At 30.3% G+C, this 24986-nt stretch overlaps 1 protein-coding gene across 4 annotated transcripts in view; it reads right to left on the bottom strand.

Annotated features, from left to right (window-relative positions):
* Positions 1–22799, bottom strand: part of LOC113383295 — a 69447-nt gene extending 46648 nt beyond the window's left edge. For 3 of the 4 annotated variants that reach the window (XM_026621555.1, XM_026621557.1, XM_026621558.1), the window contains exons 1-2: positions 22727–22799; positions 20770–21996 (exon numbers count right to left, since the gene is read on the bottom strand). In XM_026621555.1, coding sequence (XP_026477340.1) covers positions 20770–21900 — 1131 coding nt within the window. In that variant the 5' untranslated portion in view covers positions 21901–21996; positions 22727–22799. Of the gene's footprint in view, positions 1–20769; positions 21997–22394; positions 22563–22726 lie in introns of those variants that run through there. The other variant, XM_026621556.1, reaches the window with a different exon arrangement.
* Positions 22800–24986: the final 2187 nt, after the last annotated feature.

A 24986-nucleotide genomic window follows, 5' to 3' on the forward strand; every position in this document is an offset into this window, starting at 1 on the left:
AAATAAAATATGCCAAACATTTTCGATTTGATTTTCCATATTTCACTTAACACACAACGAAAACTAGGCAATGGATCAAAAAACTTATTTTTTACTGATGGACTAAACTGCCTACATTAACAAAATGTATTTTACATTTGAACTCTGCCAGCAAATCTAAAGATTCAATTCATCCATCTAAGCTGAAAACCGCAATGACTTAGTTTGCAACTTGATCAATTATAATAATATTTAGAGTTTTCTGAATTTATGTTTTTTTATAAATAAGTTAACCATACAGGTGGCCCAGACGTGATGAAATATTACTAGCCAGCAGCGTTTTTTTAAATTGTTAGTCATTTTAAAATTAAATATTGTATTTTTGTTGGTTGGATAATCTAATTATTAGATAGAAATTATAGCGCATGCGTATAATTTTTACGTTTCATAAAAATAAAATTTCTTTTAACGAGCCTAGTGAATAGAAGATGGATGTCCCACTTAATCTTTAGGCAAACTTCCAACATTTCTTGAAAAAAAAAAGCTTGTGTAAATAATACATCACTTTTAAAGACTTACTCATATATATTATAATACAATTTGCATGTAGATACTACAACAAAATCTATAAGCATTATTATTATTTATATTTATATTATTATTTATATTTATATTATTATTTATATTTATATTATACAGCAGTCCAGTTTAGGTCATTTAGCAAATTTGATAATGGGCAGTTGGAATATAAACATTTTGGAAAAGTAACTCAGGGGGCTCAATAGTTAATTTCCCATTCGATAGAAAAAATATACTGATGATTATAATATAGAACTATAATGTGTACTTTTAATTAACTAATAAGGATGTAAATTTAGTTCTCAACAAAAATCAATGATAACCGAATCTACAATGATGAAGAAAATTATTAGAAATATAGTGGTGTTAAATACTACGCTAGTTGAACCACATATTATTTCCATTGTCAAGATCTTTTGCTAGTACTAAATAAGAAAGTGCTTTATGGGTATAAGAAGTATAATATCATTGATGACTGTTTATGGACTGTATTTGATTATCCATTTGGTTTGCCTAGAAATAGAATCAATAATATGTAAGCAAATAATTAAAAATTTTAACTTCGATCCCAACTATTTACTACACTGACGAATCAGGTTACAATGACTACCATCTTTATTTTTTACCATTTACCATTTATCCTAGTCTCCTCTACATACGAAAGCGAACATTATATGGACGTAAGCCTTTAACCAAATCTCATTGAAGTGTTTTTTATTTCAATGTTTTAAGCCAACTATCATTACGGTGACGGTTGTGTCTTGTGCCGGCGCCATACACGAAAACACGTCGAATTCATTGACCACCATCACCACATTGTCGACTACAGAATATCCGCTTAGTAACAGCCAAACAATTTGATATTTGATAGAAATTGTAAAATGGAAATTTAATTCGAAATAATAAGAGACTATATTCATGTAAGATAAATCGCCTATATTTATTCACAAACTTAGACCTTTGGAATGAATACCCAAACCTAAAATTGCATGTCCAATTTTCATTGGAAAATGGAAAGTTAAGTTGAAATATTCTGATGCTAACCGCTAACAAATAACGTATACTTGAAAATTATATTAAGGTCTCGAAAACTAAACAACAGTACTAATGACCAATAAACGAAAGAAAATACTTTTGTTATGGATTTTCAAACATTGATATATATCTCCTGATAGCAACATCGTAAGGATCAAGATGATGGCTGGTTACACATCTTCTACCTCTAGTTTCAAATATTATTTTTGAAAAATTATTAACTTATGATATCGGTGGTGGACCATTTTACCCGCTTACCCTATGTGTACATGTTATAAAATAAGTGTGGTGATTTTAAATGAATCAATTTTCCAAAAATAAAATAACATGAAATTTCAATTTCAAATCAATACTATCCATATTAAATATTTTAATGGTTTGCATAGTCAAGGATGAAATTGTCCATTGTCAGAGAGTTTTGCATATATATATACATTTATTTATTTATATATAAATATATAACGTATGTATAAAAAACAGTATGCAAAATAGATTCAACCATCCTTAACTATATAGAGATCTTTCTATTTGTATATTTGTATCTTCATTTATATCACACAATGTAATTCAAATTATAAATTTGCATAAAACTGCGATAATTACTATTCTGTGGAAAATCGTTTTATGAACGAACACTTTAATTACAGTGTTTTAAATACAGCCTATCCATTTCATCACTGGATCGTACTTGAACTAAAAAAATCATTTATATATATCGTACAGTTTCATGAATATCATAATATTTAATTATCTTGAAGAAATTAAATTTGTGCTAAAATAATCACTGATAGTTTCTCGATCTTACTTAATATTTGGCACCTATAATTTTATTGCAATGATATTATGTGCTCATATCACTACTGCTTGATAACAAGCTGGTCGAGGTAGGTCTCAAATCCGAAACCAGTAGTTGCTAAATCAAATTCTTATCATCAAACCAAGGTTTCCAAAAATATTTAGTTATCAATACGTAAAACTAATCATTTGTTAAACAATTCGACGAACTGCTCCTACCATCAGCCAATTGAGTCCAAAAATAGATTTATTTATTATATATATTTTAAACAGCAATCAAAAATGTTGTGTTGACTTCTTAAACGACGTGACTCTTGATAGATGGCAACCCTGAAGGTTGTCCAGAAGGTTACTATTGCAAGTTCTGTAAAATTGATGAAATTTGTATAGATGTACCAATGCTGAGAAATAGTTGCTATCTATGTTTCCAAGTAGAATCTAATCAGAGATGGGTATCAATTATCAAACCTAGAACCTTTGAATCAAAGACCTTAGCTCTAGGCTACGAAAAATATCACTCGATCAGCGAATTGGATCCAAAAATAGATAGATACAAAAAGGCGTTATAAGCCCACATGTCGAAGCTCCGAAAAAATATACTCCAAATATTTTATATTCGGAACTTTAAGTCTAGTATTCAAAGAACCTTTTCCATAGAACCGAAAACATTTATTGGAGCGTAGCAAATTCGTAGCACAACTCTATTATGTGCTTAAATTATAATCATATCTCACTATTCTATGGATTACATAACAGTTGAGAACTCATCTATAACAAACCTGTGTTTTATATGCTAAAAGGCACTATGGAGAGAATATTAAGATAAGTTTGTTTACATAAGTTTCATTAGACGTTAATTAGACAGTAAATTAATTAATCTCCCGATGAGCCAACAATGGATTTCATTGCAAACTGAGATGTTGCAATAAATCAGGAGTCGGCAACTGGTAATGAACTAGAAACATTTGTAAAATGCATAAATAAAACTTAAGTGAAAACAATCAGTAAAATAAACCCATTACTTGTTTAATCAAATGACCATAATTGATTTTTAAAATACATATTCGGTAAGACTTTTTACCAAGTTTTCTAAAAAAAAAATTAAACTTGAACTGGGTATGCCAATATTTTTATCCTTCTTGGCGGATAGCTTCTAGTAGATTTTTGAATTGTGACTAATTTCAAGAGGCTATAATAAAACTCATACTGAGCCTATATTTTTGTAAATATTTTTTTAATTGTTTTTAAATAAAAGGTTGAAAGTCCCTGTACCATGGCCTGTCTTTTTATCCGGAGATTATGATGAAGGTGTACACAAAGTATTGCAGTAATAAGAGGCTGGCAGTATTCTAGCAGAATGTTGCAAAAATGAATAATGCACTCATTGTCAATACAGTTTCTTGTTTCTTGTATCATAGTGGTTTTGATTTTCCATATCAGTATCATGCAGTATGCAATGAGTAATTTACTATTTGCAATCACCGGAATTGCAAAGGAGTTGCCTAAGAGATAGAGAATTTTAGAAAAAAAATTATAGCCATATATATTCGACATGACTTGTAAATTTAAGTATGGTTGTTTCTAAAGATTAATTATATAGAGCGACGTGGTCTAAATAGTATTAAAAGACATAGATATCAATAGCCAATTACGCTCTAGTAGAGACTATTACATAAATTAATTTAGAGTTATATCTATTAACTATTTTTCCTATGTATTAATATTTCTTCTACTTACTGCATGACTTAATGTTCCAAACACTAGTCCAAAAATAGAACCAATTGCTTTGATGTTCTAGTTCTCTTTCATGAAATTACAAAATGAGAAAACTCTGCCAATGCTCTAACGCGGCAAAAACTTCGCATCATTAAAAGTTCTATCTGATTAAAGTGCAGCGATGGAGTGTGAAAATGGTTTTTCTAGTTTTTGTATTAACGTTTTTCATATTAGACATTATTGCATTATTGCACATTAGAACTTTTTCTTACAAATTCTTAGAGAAGCTTATAATATGTTAATTTTTGAATTGGAGTACTTATATTGAAACTTGGGAAAGGATGTGATATGTAATAAAAGCCACTTTATGCACTAAAGCGATGTGACGAATAACTTCCAAAAAATTAAATTGTTCAATACAAATTCCAATTTGCAAATTTCATTAATAAAGAGTATCCTTGCTGAGCGACTCTGTGAAAGCTGTCTTCTTGTGGTAATTCTTAACTTCCCGAAGAAGGAGTTAATGTTTTCGCCAGAAAATCAGATTAGGTAATTTTCTAGATGCTTGAAGTCATTCTGAATTGTTTGTCACAAAATTGGATAAATGTGTGAGTCAAATTTTAATCCCTCATTGGCATTTTCACTTAGAACCATTGTTCGGACGTCTTTGCGTTTTATTATATTGGCCATGAAGGTGACAAAACTTCAGGGCATTAAGCTTTACACGGAATGGTTGCTACCCCTGGTAGAGGGGGTAGCGGAGTGTTTTAATTGAACTAGTTGTTCACTTCTAAAAGTAAAGCCCGCTTAACAACATGTAAATAACCAATAAATTTCCATCTACACTACATGGAGTTATATATCAATATATTTGAACCAGTATTTTTCCAAACTGTTTCAGAATCTTTTAATTATATTTCATCCTATTATAACAGTTATATCAAATAATTAAAATTCAAAAGCAATATTGTAAAGTGCTCACGTACTATCTCACCATTTTTGCATTTTTGAAAAGGATTACAATGTAAGTTGCTTGATATAAGCGGTGCATAATAAATCATATAAACAATGGCTTTGTTATGTCTCTCAACGTAACAATTAGGAATCGAAATGTAAATCGTATGCTATATGAATTTTTAAATATTATAAAATGTAATAAATTAAAGGATATTTACTCCTACAGAAAGAAAACAAAAGGTTCCAAATTAAAAGGTAAAGGACTAGGTAGAGGTAGAGGTAAAGGATTAGATAGAGGTAGAGGTAGAGGTAAAGGTAAAAGGCCAGATAGATAAAGAAGTAAAAGTAAAGGTAAAAGACTAGGTGGAGAAAATCTTAAAAAAATACGATATTTCAACAATAATAATTGGCATATTACTTTTGTGGTCGACAATTCCTGGGTCAAACAAACAAATTACAATAAAACTCTTCAACAAGCTGGCTATACATGATATGTACCTACAAATATTAAAGATGACCTTTATATATATTATAAAAATTTATATTAAAGATGACCTTTTACTCCTATTTTCTAAGCAACATAAATCTTCCTAAAACTATGGCCAATGCAACGAACAGGAAAAAGTTAATTCTAAATCAATTTTTGGCATATTTATTCCAATACATTTTAGTTAATATTTTATAAATGTTTCACTTTATGTAATAATTAACAGCAATAAACCCACACCTGCATGCTTTTTCATTAACATGGCCTTTTATTTTCGAAGGTTGAAACGACAAATTTAGCTTTATTAACTAACCACTCCTCTGAACAACATAAGCCATAAAAAACTAACCATATTTTTCAAGATTATATAATTTCTTTTAGAACTTTCAAGCAGCCCATTAAGATCCACGTGTGCATAAACTAAGTATAAATTAAAATCCACATGTATACAAACGAGATCAAGCATATTTCTTTAGCAAAGGTAATAGTAAAAGATTGAATTAAATGGAGAGAAAACAAAATATTTTTTTAAATATATTATGACTGTTTTAAACATTTAAATAATATAACTATTTAATGTTTTGATAAAATCGGTAACTATATCAACTATATAGGTCTATTAGAGCATTTCACTAGGTAAACACTATTTTTGCTCAAACTTTATACAATTGGTCATAGGTTTTTCAGGTTTTTTCTTTAATTTATAAATTTATATGTCATTTGTTCAGTAAAAAAATTTTAATATTTTTGTAATAGTTTAATTTTCAATAATTCAGTTTGCTTGCATATAACTCTGATTAATTTTCAAGGAGATGCAAATGGCATTGATATGCAACAATTTTAACATTCAAAGCAGACTTAGAAACATGTATGCATATGATCCGGAATCGTGATTAAATAATAAATTTTAATGAAACAAATTTAATTTTATATCATACATATTGAAGCTTGAACGAACTTGACTTACTTGAACATTATTCTGCTGTTAAAATAAAGTATTATTCCATATTTGTGTTCAATATCTCTCACCCTGTATAGCTGTATCAATGAATAATTCATTAGTATCACAGAATTTGTAATAATAAATCATCACATAGAAATAGGTCAACCGTTTGGGTTGCTTTCTGAAAAATCGATATAGTTGAAATTGAAAATCATGAAAACAGTACTGATCTTTCTTGATCATTTTTGAGTTCTGATCTACAAATCCAAAATTTGATATTTCGAGTATTGTGGACCTCGGCCAGGGAGATTACAGATCTCCCATGATTGATAAAAATATTTCTAAGATGACCTCAGAAAACAGAGAATGGTGAGCCACTGGTGAAGCACTGTGGATAACACCGCAGTAGAAAAAGGATTTATAATGCTATACAAGGATTAATAATTGCTATAAGGGAAAGTCCCGTAACGCCGGACGGCACCTAAAGCCGAACACTCTATTTAACACGTATTATTTGAGCGAGTATACTAAGCGAGTTACCTAAATATCAATTGAAGTAATTCTAGTGTATTTATGCATTTATATTTTAGTGGCATTCAAAAATAAAAGTAGTTCTTGATTGTTATCCGTAAAATGGTAGAATATCATTAGATCTTTTAACCAATTTTAGTAGATGCCATGAAATGAACGAAAATGTCTGTTCCTTGGCACCGAACACTAAGACGTCCCTTAGCGCCGGAAGTAAATATATTAATATCTCTTGTGAAAATTTACGTAATTTATTCCAATTATTAAATTTTATTCTGTATGAGTGCTAACGGTCACTACATACCCCCATTTTCCGTATTTTCTAGTCAAATAATGAAAATTATATAATGAATGCTCCAGCTGAGAGCATCGGTGTAGCCCAGCCAAAAGGGTGGATAAATAGTAACTTTTTTTGAAATATCTAAGAATATTCGTCAAAGACATATATGCAGACATTCCAAAGCGTGGAGATGGCTACATATGTGATCAATACGGGTTATTTTGAAATGTCCGGTACTAGGTGCCACTTTTTAAAATCATATTTTTTGATGGCAAAGTTTGATTGAAAGTATTATTTTTGAGCAAGTTTGCGGTTTTGTTAATTTAGTTTGATTTCTAACTTTGTTATCTAATATAAAACATATTTCAATAAACATTTCGTAAAATATTTTTTGATTTATTTATAAATAACCTTAAGTGTCCGCCACTTGAGGACTTCCCCCTATATTAATATTTACAAAAAATCTAAGTTGAATATTGATGCCAAGTTATAAGTATTGAAATGTTAATCCATCGTTTTTCCATTTCCATTTTGATTCAAATTCAATTCCTCCCATTTTTACATACCAACGACCTTTATCCAATACATGCATTTTATTTACTCTATTACTTTCGTATTCACCGACAGTTTTTGTAATTCCATCGATGGACGGGATAGTCACAAAGAAAGTCAGTCGAATTACTATGTTTTTTACTCTTATTTTTTTATTTCGAATCAATTGTCCATTTCATTTCGGATGCCGTACTGTGTATTCCAGTTGCTATGTTCGGAAACAAAACAAAAAATCTGTCCGACTGCATAGTTCACCTTTTGTCACGGTAATGAGATGAGGTATTCCTTTCGGCCATGATACTGCTATTTTCGGTGCTTTTTTCTCTTGTGTTCGTAATGCAGCGAGTTTCGAAGACTCGTCCTTGAATGCGTTCGTCGTGCGGTTGATTCATCATAAACTGAACATAAATGGCCTAAACCAGTATTTCTGAATCTTTATGTACACATTTTTTTTCGTTCTGATATAGAAAAAACATGTTTATACGTAAAAATGAACGTTCAAATGAATACGTTTATGCATTAACGAAAACGGGAAAAGATTTGATTTTATCGTACCGACTACTAGTACTAGTTTAAATAACCTTGTGGGATATCTCTATAAAGATCTTTGTATCAAAATAAATTATAGAGATTTTGGATTTTCCTATTATGAATTTTAAATTGTTACATATTTTGTCTCGTTTGCATTTGTAATTGTAATTTTAGAACTGTGACCCTTGTTTGATTCCAAAATGCACTAAATAAGTAATTGTTTATATTCATTTAATTATTTAATTCGACAAATAGGATGTGCATAAAAATTCATTAAATTTTATACTCAATCTTCTTATATATAAAGATGAATCGCAAAATGTGTTGGTAAGCGCATACCTCAACAACGCCTGTACCAATTTGGCCAATTCTTTTTTTAAAATGTTCGTTGAAGTCCAAGGATGGTTCTTACGGCAAGAAAAAGGTGAACCCGAATAATTGCCGGGAAAACCCTAAAAACAGCCCTTTTCTTTTTCTCATACAAACGTTTTCTAACTAAAACGTAGAAACGATTTGAGCTTTATTGCTATTATATAAAGTTCATATTAAATTACAAGCACTCGCTGTATACTCCTTCTAAACGATTATTTGATTTTTGATAAATCTTTCTGAAGTTTGTTAAGGAAATTTTCTAAGATGTATGTGATTATAAAGTACTGGGATGCATGTGCAATATTGTAGAAATAAATGGAAAAAATTGCAATAAACGACATGTCATTGATTGCATTGAAAATAAATGAAAACTAACAACTGCCAAAAATTTCAATTTACTTATGAACCTAGGCAATATTAGAATATGTATAATAAATTTATGATTATCAATAAGAAAAATTAAATATCTACATTATTATTGCCGAAAAGCAGCTGAGATGTGCTAGAAATTAAAATAATATAAAATACAGTATGTGTATGGCAGATTAATCAGTGCTGGATTTACAGTAGGGGCAATCGGGGCTACTGCCCAGGGCGGCAAATTTTGGGGGGCGGCAAAATTTGGATAGTGAGAAAAAAATTCTATACAATATAATCAACTTTTTAACAACATTTTTTATTTCAAGAAATATAATTAACAAAACATAATACGCGATTGCAATGCAAAATTTGGGTTGAAATAAATGTTAACTAAAATTTATTATTTTGCCTAGCCTCCCTCTCCGAACGTAAATTATCAAATTGGTTATTAAGTTATCAAATTTGGCAATTTGGCTAATATAAAGATCCGTAAACAAGGTGAAAGTTTAAGAAAAATATGTTCTTCAGTTCTCGAGACCTCTTAAAATGACGTATTTGTGCACTTCCAAGCTTATAGCGTCGAAAAAAAAAATTTAAACTAGTGACTCATGTCATTTTTCCTTAAGACAAATTACTGAAACATCCCTTACTGAAAATTACATTTTATGAAGAGCTTAGAATTTTATTGAAAAATGAAAAAAAAAGACTTCTAAAACACATTTTTTGTATTTTGAAATTTTTCGAAAATTACGAACTTTTTACTAAGCAATCGCGCTACGTAGCTGTTTCAGAGAAGAAATATCGAAACTCAATTACCATTTTTCGTAATTGCCTGTACCAAAAGCTAATCAGCACGTCTCCCCATCAATACAAATCTAATATTTTTTAATTATTCAAGTCGATTTCGAGAACACGGATCAACCGATTTATGATTCAATTACTATTGATAAGGAGACGTGCGATTAGTTATTGGTCAAGGCAGGTCCAACTGTTTTGAAGATACGCACCAAAATGCCAAAAATAATAATTGAGTTTTTGAGAAAAAAGCGACCAATAACATTCAAAAAAATTTACAGAATAAATAACTGCTTAAATTTATGGGGGGCAGGTTTAGCGGTTTCGATGGTTCAATAAAAAAATTTGAAAAAGAAACATTTGGCGGACAAAAGTGATCATAAGACATAGACACATTAAATTATCAGATATTTTAAAGATATTATAATAATAAGTATACATTTTGTTTACATTATATAAGTTCTGTAACATTGTTTATCCGTTAGACTGCGACGCGGCGCTTACGCGCTTCTATATTTTATCCCTCGCAGCTGAAGCAGCGCGATTGCTTTAAAAAAAAGTTCGAAAGTTCGTAAAATTTCAGGGATGGGGCGGCATTTTTGTCAGTGCCCCGGGGCGCCAAATTTCTAAATCCGGCCCTGAGATTAATTATACACATATGAACAAATATGACAAATTAATTCACTTAAAATATGAAATTAAGTATTAATCAGCCTACCTTTAATGCGATGCATGCGAAAAATACGAGTGCACGCCTTAGGGGGCGCCAACACAAGATTCGGATATTAAATTTTCAACATTTTTGAAAAATGTAGACATGGGTACAGGACAACGTCTGTCGGGTCATCTAGTTTCTAATAAAATTTCATCCTTAAAAATTGAAATTTATCAACGTGAAACACTGCTTCAACTTGATAAAATCATATTTTTTACATCCATAATTTTTTCAAATAAAAAAATGAATCCGGCAACGGTAACAAGTTGCTGACCTTAAAATATAATCATGCAACTGCATCTTGTTAAATTATATAGAGACCTATGACGATAGTGGTAGAAATATCAAATACAGAATTGTATTATAGACTCTATAACTATAATACAAAACAAATTTAAAGCGCGATAAACAATTCATTAGTGAGTAAATGAAACAGTTTATGATTCATATTAAAGTAATAATAAATTAGAATGTACATTTATAAAGCATTATTTTTAATAAGTAATAAATTAGCAAACTACATGATATTTTTGATAACAAATAGTAAATAACAAATAAGATCTTGTATTCGTTAAAATCACGAGTACAATATCCTGCAGCTTCAAGTTCTTTGACCCATGAAAAGTATTGTTAAATTACATTTTCGCTTTCGGTCGAAGAACGTTCATACGATTCGACTGTGGATTTGTAATATTGCTGCAGAAATGTAATAAATCAGACTCGAAATTCTATTATTTTACTCAAAATCAATGTATTCCAAAATTTATGAATGTTAAATTGGTCCGTAAATACAACTAATAAGGCATAGACTTATTTGGTAATATAAATTTACGTTTATGATGCAAATAATAATTTTAAATTAATAATTTTCTGTTTATGAGGTTACTTAAAAAAGATATAAGTAGCAAGTAGGTAAGTAGTTTCAGATACAATTTTATACACCAAATATGTATATTATAAGAAAGTACTTATTACAATCAATAATTGTTTACAAAGTATCATAAGTATTTCTATAGTGATTATGTTCTGATGGGTTTAAAAAAAATAATATAGGCAATACTGAATTATATTGCAGGTCCATTAAAAACTTTTATATTTCCTTAAAATAGGAATGAAGATACAGTAATATCTCGTAAGCTACTGTAAAATTAGCAAGAAAATGTACGTAAAAAAACTAGATTTCACTCCATAGAGAAGCATCTACGGTTTTATTGTTGAAAACTAAGAAGAGTTTATAGAATCGAGCTTTGTTGGAGGAGGCGGATGAACTCCTGATGGATTAGAAGTGATTCGTCTCCTGGGCTAGAATTATTATTATCTTCGATGGTTTCTAATCGATGTTAAAATGGCATATAGATTGTGTTGAATTATTCAAAATCTGTATTAGCAACGCCTACGTGACTAAACTGCGGGCATTCTCTAACCTTGCGCGCCTCTAACCGGATAAAATGATGATAACGTACAGACATGTGAAACTGTTCATCTTAAAATATCTGAAATTATTTTCAAAAAAATAAAATGCATTACATGGAAAGGTATTACATACATGTAACTGATGAAACGTCATGACCGATGATAAGGCATTAATCATTGCGATGAAACATCAGATATCGGATGGTTGTAGAATCGATTTACACGCTCTGGTGTTACAGTGGTCAGAAAAAGTTATTTCATGCACTTGTGCAGGATTCTTTTTATACGTGTATTTATATTTATTATTAATAACAATCAGAACTTAATGATTCCTATAAGCTGTTGTGCTGATCTCTTCCCAAACAGTTGTCCAAGTTAAATGATCATTTTCATTACAATTTCTGTAATATTGATGATTGTTCATTTATTGATGCAGCAATGCAGGTAAGGGCTATTTTCACTTGGAAAAGTATTGCTATCTATATCTCCAAGTGAAACCAATGTCACCGCTGCTTGACGTCAAGCTGCCCGAGAAGTAATCAAAGCAACTTCTGAATAAAATCCCATAGCCCTGACCACTAATACTTGCGCAGGATTAAAAACAAAATAAATCATGGTCATTCATTTAATCTCTATTGATATTTTTATAATCTTTTCAAAGTTTGACTTTAATAAATCGAACTCTACTTAATTGAATTAAAATCTTGCTCATAAAAAACATTCGATACTTTGAGAAACTTTAAGAATTTTTTATTTATTCAATTGTCATTGGGACCATAACGACACCTGAACCGGGGCTCAAAACCACCTTTCTCAGAGACGGGTTAAAAGGCGTATTATGCGGGATAGAGACGATTTATATCCAAAAACATCGACCTGGAGTAGAATATTAAGCAAGAAATCTTATAGCAAAATCGTCTTAACGAGGTTCTATTGCATATACAAACTATTATAGGTAAGTATACCAGGCAGCCATTCAGTAATAAAAATAAATACAATATTGTGTTTTTAAAAAAATTAATAAGACAAACACATATTTCTAATACCAGTATGATTCTTCTTCAGTGGAAATATACGAATTATTTAAAAAAAAAACATGCAAGGAACAAAAGGCTTGATAACAACAGTCCTACTTGTGAAAAAGTAAAGCATTTATCTATTTAATTTGCAAAATTAAATTTTGAAAGTAGTATTTTTAAAATTATCTATTTAATTTCAAAAATACTACCTTTAATCAAGTATTTTGTTTGTTGTATTTAGTTCATTGTATTTTGTTGTAGGTTTATGGCATTGATTTTTTTTTTAATTGTGAGTTTTATCCACTGAAGAAGAGTCAAACTGGATCTCGAAATGTATGGATATCTGATTTAAAAAAATCAACAAGAAGACCTCAGTTTTTCTTTTTATTAACTAGATGTATTTTGTTACTATGTATTGATACACATATACATATATATATAGGGAAAAGTCCCGTAACGCCGGACGGCACCAAGTACCGGACAGTCTATTTAACACGTATTATTTAAGCAAATATAAATCTTTTCGATATTTCTTGTGAGAATATACGTAATTTATTCCAATTGTTTAATTTTGTTCTGTATGAGTGCTAATGGTCACTACATACCTGCATTTTTCGTATTTCCTAGTCGAAGAATGAAAAGTTTATGGTGAATGCACCAGCTGAGAGCATCGATGTAGCCCAGCCAAAAGGGGGGATAAGTGACTTGTTTTGCAATATCATATAATATTCGTTAAAAACACATATGCAGACATTCCAGAGTGTGGAGGCTACAAATGTGATCAACGCAGGTTATTTTGAAATGTCCGGTACTAGGTGCCACTGTCTAAAATAATATTTTTTGATACCAATGTTTGATTGAAAGTATTAATTATTTTTTTAACAAAGATTGTGATTTTATTAATTCAGTTTGATTTCTAACTTTGTTATCTAACATAAATCATAATTTAATAAGCATTTCGTAAAATATTTTTTTATTTATTTATAAATAACCTTAGGTGTCCGCCACTAGAAGATTTTCCCCCTAAGCATCTCAATTAATAAAATTAATAAATAAATTCATACTTTAAAATAATTATTGCAATTTAATTATCATTATAACCTTATAACACATTTCGTGTACTTTTACCTTTTACCAATAACCGAGAAGTTAATAATTATATCTTCGTTAATGTTGTAATAAATTAAATATTTACAACAAATATCAATTTTCTCGACTTTGTGTTACAGTGAAGTTATTACTTTAACTGCTTTATATATGTTATTAATCAAAATTGCAAAGTTAATAAGCGCTTGTTGCACTATATTTAAATATCAATTCAAATTTGATTCACGTGCACGTAATCCGTGCCCAGTGAGCTTTTGCTCTCAAAGGTAATAGTCAGAGAGAATGGGACCATGAAATTCTAATTTGAAAAAATACGGTAATGAGACTATTTTTAGACCATTTTGGTAGAAACAATCAATTCTAATAATATATATATATATATATATATATATTTATTTATATTTATATACTACAATCGGCTGTGTACAGTAAGTATTTTAATAATACATGATGTTCAATCTAATATCTGAACAAATATACTGTATAGAGTTCCATACAAAACACACACACACTCATACATTTTTTCTGAGGTATGCCAAAATATTCAGAAACCTTTAAAACGTGAAGATATGCAAAAATTTTCGGTCACTACATACCCCCATTTTTCGTATTTTCTAATCAAAGAATGAAAATCTTATGACGAATGCTCCAGCTGAGAGCATCGGTGTGGCCCAGCCAAAAGGATGGATAAATAGAGATTTTTTTGCAATATCTAAGAATATTCGTCAGATATTCCAGAGTGTGGAGATGGCTACATATGTCTTCAATGCTGGTTATTTTGAAATGTCCGGTACTAGGTGCCACTTCGTAAAATCACATTTTTTGTTACCAAAGTTTGATTGATAGTATTAATTATGTTTTAGCAAAGATTGCGTTTTTGTTAATTTAGTTTGATTTCTAACTTTGTTATCTAACATAAGTCATAATTTAATAAACATTTCGTAAAATATTTTTTTGATTTATTTATTAACCTTAGGTGTCCGGCACTCGGGGACTTTCCCCTACGTATGTGGCTTAAGTTGAAAAAAAGGTGATTATTAGTTGAAGTATTGAATAACGTAAATTATTTGTTTTTCCATTTATTCTGTTCTGTGTAACAGGATCCCAGCCTACACTTTATGATTGAAAAGTAAGTTCGTGACGTCTACATCTAAGCAGCATGATTTGTTAGCATTAAACATTCCTATACCAAACCGTACCATACTAAATACTAATATTGCAGATTGCAGATCCAAAGATTGTGTCATGCAAAATTCTATTAATTATGTGATTTCATTGCAGCGCATGCAGTAGCTGTTCTATGGTAATGAATATTTTAATTTTGAAATACGATACATTGAAATGGGAAGTGATCGCGTTTGCGATTGCTTAAGCATTTGAAATGGAATGGAGAAAAATTGTAGAAAAAGATGCATATTGTAACAAAAAAACATTTTTGTTTTGTGAGCTGTGTTTGCTACTGTACAATCCTAAACTAGTTTTTCTCGACATGGCAACTCAACGGTCAACCTCTCTTCTTCTTTATGCGTAGACTAAAAGGAAAATACAGACAAAATGGTAGGTATGTATGGGCAAAATAACACAGTAACCTTATCCAATTATTTGGGTAGTTTTGGAATCCTTGTGAAAAATCCTCATCCTGCCAGATGTTGAGCGTCATTGCCACAGTCCTGTAGCAATTTCCAAAGCGTATCGCACCAGCAAAAGGTGCGTTATTTTGAGGACGGTTTTCTCATAGTTTTTGGATCTAACTTATTATTATTTGTAATTATTTTCTATTAAAATCAATGAACTTATGCCAGTACGACTGACTTCGATCAATATTTATTCATTTTTGTTCACTTTCGAACAAAGTGGAATACTACACAATGGATAAAATGGTATAGTATTATTTCGCAAGCATTACAGGTCTAAAAAAAATAATTAAAACCTGTCAAGGATGATTGGCTTTTATCTTAAAATCAAAACAGAAAAAAAGGGTTTTGCAACAAATATAAGTCCCTTCTTATTTACCGATAAATATTACAAGTGTGCAAGGAATAATTGCCAAAAACAGACTAAAAGATCCATCAGTAAAAAGAAAAGATTTGCATTTTTTACAAAACCTTTTTTTCCCCTTTTGAGCCCGACGAAGATTAGTTGTTGCTTCATGCGCCAATGTCCAAATGAGGAAAAAACAATTTATTTGTAAATTGCTTTCTTAAAAATTAGTATCTCAGCATGTTCCTGCCCTATCTGCCATTTTATCCGAGATGGACAAAAATGGTTTTAGTAATAGAATGCATCATTATAGTTTCTACTTTTTAAAATACTATCTTACTAGCAATGCACATAAAAGGCAATTTTCGCTTGAGGTTATATTTGAGATTTGCACATTTTATATCATTCTTTTTGATACCGAGCTGCCCGAAATTGAGATCGAACCCGAAATTAGTTTGTGCTTGTCCACGTCCTTAACCATCACACCATGATGGGTTTAAGAGACTACATAGAAATTAAATAAAATTATGTTAATTATTATGATAAGATCGAATGACAAAGCGCCCTTGGAACAAAGCTACTGGATAATATATTTATAATATTTTAATTCTGAAATACGATACACTGAAATTGGAATCGCCTTTACGATTGCTTAGCATTTAGAATTAAATGGAGGAAAATTGTGGAAAATGTATATTTTGAAACAAGAGTCTACATGAAAATCGAATTATAAGATAATGATATTAAACAAGTAGAATGAAGGCACCATTGACAAAGATTTTTTTTAAACATAAAAGATGCATATATAACGATGATTTTTGCAAACTAGTAGTATATAAACGTTTTATATCCACTATAAAATTAAGATTTTATAAAAAAAAATTAACAAAAATATTCAGTATTTTTTACTGCACGGCGTTTGATATCGATGAACACAAACTTAAAAAAAAATGAATAAAAGATTCGCGGATTTGCGCATTTGAAATACGCGATTTAATTTTATTTTATTACAATTCCTTCGGGCTATTGGAGTCATGACAAGCAAAATATCTTTGCAACAAAAATTAAAATAAAAACTGCAAGCAGAATAAATTAGTATTTTAGATCAATATTTAACTGTGACTCTGTAGTAGCAGCATTAGTCTTGAACCACAAAATCCAGTTTTTATACTGGTCTCGGGCAGCTTGATATCAAGCAGTAGTGATAAAGTATGATTTCAAATGAAAAGCTTCTGAGGACATCGCTGCATATATGTAGTACATCTCTAATAGAATATCTAATACTAATCCCATCATAAAGAAAATGGACAGCCATTGGGTTGTCTTCCATTAATTCTAAGTTATAAAGCATTATATCACAACAGATTGTCTATAGATTTATATAATAATATGTCCAGGGTTTTCATACATTAACATTAAGTATTGAAGATCACTCCTCCTACTCATATCTTCTTCATACTAACTTTTTCTCTTTTGGAATAATTGTATTTTCACAAGTGTATCTGATATTCTCATATATGAAATATACAGGTTGCTTGAGAACAAAGTTATTTAGGAAACTGAAACTTTTTCAAATCAACCCTTTGCAACAAAAAAACAGGATCTTTAGTCCTATAGTCCCATTCAATATTTCAATTGTAGTGTATTGAATTGCCATGTTATATTTATATTATTTTTGCTACATTTTTAAAATATTGATACAAATCTCAGCAGCTTGCATTTATATAGGTACTATACTGCTATTAGTCCCAATTCCGTAGATAATCAGTCATTTTATTATAACGTACAAAGAAGTATCTGTTAGATATTTGCAATGAGGTTTTTATCGATATTCCTACATATATTGCATATATTATTCTGATAATGCGCATGCATCTATCATATTGATTGCATTTATCGGACTTTTCAATGCAACGAACAAATGCTGCCAGTGTTCGTTAGAAAAATTAATATGTATTAAAAATAAACGAACCAGTTGTAATATAAATGCTGCTCAGAAGGCTGGATAAATAAAAATTTTAGCAAGTATATAATTATATACATCTTAACATGCTGGTTTGGACCTAAAGTCAACAGCAAATAGACATTTGATTTTTTGAAAGATTCCTAAAAAACTATAGATGGACTTTTCTAAATAATTTGGATGCTTTATCCACTGAAGAAGGTTCAAATTGAGACTCGAAACGTTCAGATATCCTATTAATTTTTGAAAACAATTGCTTAGTTGGAAAAAGTGAAAATTTAGAATAGTTCTTTATGGACAAATATAAACAATTTATAATCAATCATTTATTAATGGATATTCAATCATTAAAATTATTTTAAGTTGACTAAGATTAAATGTTTAACATTTTTTGCCATCACAAGCCGACTTTTGTTTCATTTGAATATGTAAATCATGCGGGCAAGTAGATGAAATAAATATTATAAATAGAACTCGTATTTCTCGAAAACTAAAGATTTCGTATCAATAATCAAAGTATTTTTAAATAAAATAGAGAAAATAACGTGAAACAATCGAAACAACAAAAATACTTCTTTAGCCAAGATATAAAAAAATAAAACTCTAGCTATTCCTATAACGACCTCGAGGCATTTAGGGTATTTTAACTTTGAATCTAAAAAAATCGATAGAATTCATAACTATTTTTCCAACAAGGATATTACGATAAAAGTAACAGTTTTAGATGAAAGATCAAATGATCAAATATGTACCTAATGATCATTTTTATTAACTTTCAAAAAATGAATAACGGAGATCCCATTCTAATCCCTATCCCTATTCTAAAGATTTTCATCCCTGATTTGAAGATAAAAAAGATATGTAATTCAACAAAAAAAACATGAGTTAACAAATATTAAAGCTGTTTAGAGTTAATAAGAAAAGAGCATTTCTACAGATATTCCTCCAACAATTTTAAGACATTTTGCCCTTCCCAGATTTATATGAATTTTGCCGCCGGAGAGCAGCCATCCGAGTCGAAAGGGTTGAAATTTGAGTTAGTAGACAAAAAAACTAATGACTATCAATCATTGAACCATTATCTTAAGAATATAACTCCTAATATATTGAACTATCGATTTTTATAGATTTTTTATTATTTTAGATTTTCCATTATAAAGTTTCGGATCACAAAAAAAATATTTCTCAAAAAATTTTCAATGTATTTTACAGATATTCAACATCCCTCCTACAATTTTAGGACAATTAGAGTATCGGCCTACGGTTTGGTTTCGATAAAACTAGTAAGTAACTATTTGCCCAGAAATAATATTGAGTTTTTAGACAAGAAATATGACTATCCTTTTTCCTTTAGTATCATTTTTTATTAAATCTCAACTTCTTATTAACTTATAGATTCCATTACAAAGTTTCTCATCCCTGATCTGTTCATGTGATCCACGTATTATAATATATCATACTGAATAAATACAAGACTGGCATGGATTTTTGTGACCTATGGTATTTATTTTATATATCACATGTAGCTATTTCCTCTGTCAAACTTGATTGCGGTATTCTTAATCAGGCAATGAAATTAACTAGCCTTATAAATGGATCGGTTTTTTACCACAGAGCCAAAACATTTGAAAAACATAAATACATTTATTAAATAAATAAAAATAAATCACTACAATCTATATATATGCACTAACTTTGCTTCATGAAGGTATAAATGAATTGATTTTCACAAAGTGTAGCTTATAATTTTATGAAATGAAGTTAATGCAAAAATAATAGTAGTAGTGTGTTCTTATATACACTATATTTTTGCACTAACTTCATTTCATGAAGTTATAAGTTGCACTAACTTCATTTCATAAAGTTATAAGTTGCACCAACTTCATTTCATAAAGTTATAAGTTAGTTTCATCATATAGTATAACTTATAACTTATGCCAACTTCATTTCATAAAGTTATAAGGTAGTTTATTTCCTGAATACAACTTATAGCTTGCACCAACTTCTTTTCATAAAGTTATAAGTTAGTTTCATCATATAGTATAACTTATAACTTATGCCAACTTTATTTCAAAAAGTTATAAGACAGTTTACTTCCTGAATACAACTTATAGCTTGCACCAACTTCGTTTCATAAAGTTTATTTCATATATTGTAACATATAACTTTATAAAATAAAGTTAGTACAAAAATAGAGAGTTTAGTATGTTCTTTTTTACATTATTGCACTAGCTGTATTTTATAAAGTTATATATTTCAAAAAGTGTTACTTAGACAAAGAAATAAAGTATGTGCAAAAATATAGAATGCAGTGTGTTCTTATCTACATTTAATAGTAAATTAAATATTTGTTCCACTTATAATACAAAATTCTAATAATATATGGCGTTCATTTAATACCAGTCAGATATTTTTTTTTTTGAGAGAAATACTAAACTACTGCTAATACAAGGAAACTTTAGACAAATAATTCAATCAAATATTTTTCAGACTCATCCGACAAAGTTAACAGCTAATAAAAAAAAACAGGAAGATCAAAAACAAGATACATGATATGATTAATGGGTTAATGGTTAAATAACCACTTACAACATTTTGAAGATGTATATGTTTCTTCTACAAATGAGAATATCCCTAAAATGCAATAAATTGAATTGACTTACTTGTATCAGAGGCACCAGTTGATGCACTTGTATCGTTGGATGCATAGGCGATAATCCCATCTGGGATCTTTGCTGTTCATAAACATCACTGTTATAACCATTTTCAATCACAGCACCACTAGATATCACACTGAGATCTTTTAACTCGTCCCACCAAGGAGGCAAGAGCAATCTAATATCGGCACGCTTCACAGAAATTTCATCTTGTGAATGCAACAAACTAACAAAAAATCTAGTAGGTCCACTAACCACTTTCACAACTACTCCTTCATGATATACTAAGGTACCATCAAACCGAACGCAAACTTGAGAACCGATAGAAACCTGCTCTGTCGGAGGACAAGCATCGCTTATCACATTGTATTTGCCCAGACCGAGGACATCTTGATAACATAAAGGATTATTTTCCCTGTTATCCAGTTCTACAATCACTTCACCGTAACCCCCCGCACTTTTTATAACACCAGGCCTATAGACCCCTTCATGTTTAGCTAAGACCCTATGATCTTTCCATTCACTCAAATCTATTTCTGATCTGGTTTCGATCAGACTGTGTTCTGTCATGGTATCCGTTGCCTCATTGTAATTATGTTGATAACCACTTATTACATTAGAATGTTTAGCTACATAGGAATAATCTACAGCTGTAGATTGGGGAGGTATAACAATTACAGGATTTTCCGAAGAAACTTTATCAGCTAGAGAATGCACAACAGATATTGCATTAGTTTGTGATGGAGTGCATTCTTGAAATTCTGCTGGATCAAACTTCCTTTTCTTCGGCAACTTCTTAGCCTCTATTTTATTCTTGTCCTGATCTGCATTTTGTTGACTGGTTGTCACAATACCACTACTCCTATTCCTGTCATCATTGGTAGATACCGGTGTTGAAATTATTGAACTGACATTGGAAAGTCCTGAGTTGACAGTGGATTGTGACAGAGTCGACTTAGCTTGTGTGCAAGAGTAAGGCAGCTTTACAGCTCCGACACTGCTGATAACAGAAGCTGGAATTTGGTCTTCGGTGTCCGTGTAAGGATGTGTGTCCTCTGCCATTCTTTGTCCTTCCCCTGACGGAGAGACCGAGGAGTTCGGTCTCACCGTATTTCTTGTTCTCAGAGTACGATGCATCCTCTAGACACCATTTGTCCACAATTGCAGGACACAATGAGAGGAAGCCCCCATGCAGCTGGCCACACTGCATTACACTATCAATGCAGCTATAACCTAGAAAATTGACTCATTAATAAATGAAAGTGATAAAGGAATCTCTTGATGCAGTAAACACTAATTTATGTGAATTTTGTCCACGGTAACAAATATTTAATCTTTGAAAGTAACTTGAAAGGTATATATTAAAAAAAGTAAATTTTATTATTGATATCAATTTCAACACATATAAATTCAAATTTATATTTATACGAACAGATACGATTTTTGAATAACGATCCGAATTTTTACAACTGCATAAAAAGCAATCAAGGTCAAATTGTAATAAATTCATTTGGAGTTTTCGAACATATATCAGCAAACGAACACAAATTAACATAATTTTGACACATCGAAAATGCAAGCACGATTTTAATTAATTATCTCATATATAATTAACATATTTTAGTTCTTACAAATAGCCATCTGTATCAAAAATAATCATTATCACATCTGCACCTCGTAATTGCATTTGGATTGAATTTAGTGTTAAACGTCAAAGTAACCATTAATCCTACATGAAATGTCACAGTAACATATCACTACTATTCGGGATTCTAGTAGTATTTTTGTCCCCTCCCCCCGCGTTAAATTATATCATCGTTCCCGATGACAGTAGCAAATTGACTCGATCTCGACGGTTAAAACGAACTTTAAACGAAATTTTAACGATCGTGCACTTGATTCATCACATATCCTAGTTCGTCGACATTACTTATTAATTTTAAAATAATACTTTCATTAATACCTATAACAGATTCATATTTTAATTGTTGACATCTACCGCACAACTCACAACACCAACTCCATCACTTCGAAATCAGCTACCTTGTCTCGTACAGAGACGAACTAGAGATGATATCATCTGCACCCTTCTAACTTTATACTTGATCATAGTGATAAGAGCGAGACGGATAGAGATGGATATTCAACGCAGTATCGGTGCTTGGTAATCCATTGATGATCGTAGATCTGCGATTCATGGGCTGTTTTGAATGGAAAATGGTATATAATAGTAAAAATAATGTAATCATTATGTAGTAAACAAATTAGTTTAATTATATATAATATTTCTGCTGTTCATTAATTAATTTTTGTTACATTTTTTAATTTTAGTCGAACCATTCAAAACTCTTAGGTCTAAAGAATAGAACCCAAATGTGGAATATTTAAAAAAATTAATTAAATAAACAATATTTTTAGGAAATAAATAGTATTTTTAAAAATAGAATATTTTTTTTAAATAAAATTAAAGATATTCATTATATTCATCTGAGAGTGATTTTAATGAATAAAATAAAATAAAATAATGACACAACAAACTGATAAATATAAAAATCTTCTATATGATTATGGCATTATTAATTTTGTAAAAATAATAATTTTAATTTCACCATTTATTTAAAAGAAAATACTGTTTGTTTTCATATATATTAGCAATAATGTTTATTGTTAAAATCTTAGATTTATCGCTTCTAACTAATATATCATAATTAAGCATTAGGTTTATTTTTAATAAAAATTATGTGATGATTGTACTTTTTTTACATACTTACATACTTAATTATTAAAGTAATATTTTATGTAAATTATATAAATAACTAGCAAACCCGACAAACTCCGTTTCGCCAGCAGATGGTTTCGTGAGAAAGATGAAGAAATTTACAACAGTGATGAATTTATTTCTATTACAAAAATGAAGTGTTTTTTAGTTGAACTTCTCTAAGTAAATGTAAGTGAATCCGCAAATTATCCGTTTCATTGTAGTGCTCTTTGGTAAACCACATTTTTTGTTTTTTGGTCTGACGTTAACACAAACAAAGCGGATGGTTTTCCAACTCGTGAACAGGCAACGTATAACTGCCTATGTGAAAAACAATGATTTTCTAAAAAATCTATTTGAAATTTATCCCGCAAACACTAAGCGATTGGCCTTGAGTCTTGTTATTGCGAACTGGAAATTGCAATCGTTTGAAGTCAAACGGAAGACCAGTCGGAATCATTGGTATGTCACCAAATCACCAGCAATTTTTGATTGAATGGTGAAATTCAGTGCGTGTACATCATTATTCTTTGCGTCAAGAATTGCCCGTTGACTTAACCTGATAATTCTCACTAATGTCATTACTCGATTTTTTAATTACGGTGCGTGAAGTTCCAGCAATTTGTATTAGGGCACTATGCCATGCACCACTAATTTCACTTGCCCGAGACCTTTCCAACGAATGCAAAATTGTCGAAATCGGTTCGTGCATTCTGGAGTTATTTCGTCAGGAAGGAAAACCCGACTTATTTTTGTATATATAGAAGATAATATCTAAAAAAAAATATTTTACCTATAACTAATATAATTAATATTCTACCTTTAATTAATGTTTTGAAAAAATTAGTAGACTTATTGTTTAAAATAAATTAATTAAAAATAAACATATAATAAATGGATTAATATTCGTATTAGATTGATTTTTATGAATTTAATGTAAATTGTGTAAAAATTGATAGTGAAGAAGTATTTACCTGTTTCTTGTTATCAAGGGTCCTAGGACCCCAGGCTTGCGTACAGCGTGAAGCATAGTGAAATGTTAAAGCGATGCTCTCGGGCCTCTCGGGCCTCTCACTTCCCCGCGGACCCCCAGCTGTGAACCATTGTATAAATCCTCAATGTTTAGTTGAATGGACCTGAAAGACGCACTCTGCCATTGGATCGATTGAGGTCACGTGTCTCCAGAATATCTGTTGACTCTGCGCATTGGCCGTCCCGTGTTGCTACCTAGTACCGCGTAACATGATATTTATTTTGTACTATAATGAACGCAAGCATAGTACTATAGATACATTCGTATATCTTATACGAATACGATGAACAGTTTAATACATATATTGCGAATTTTGCATTAAATACATCATGATTTATTGCTGATTACGTTTAAATTTCATTTTAGACGATGTAGGCGTTCAATTTTCATTTTATGAGTACCCCTGAATGAAGGCAAATATTCTTTCTAGTA

Source organism: Ctenocephalides felis, unplaced genomic scaffold (genome assembly GCF_003426905.1).
Source record: "Ctenocephalides felis isolate EL2017-DRISC unplaced genomic scaffold, ASM342690v1 CF-g0.4_SCAFFOLD_03570, whole genome shotgun sequence".
Classification (NCBI taxonomy): domain Eukaryota; kingdom Metazoa; phylum Arthropoda; class Insecta; order Siphonaptera; family Pulicidae; genus Ctenocephalides; species Ctenocephalides felis.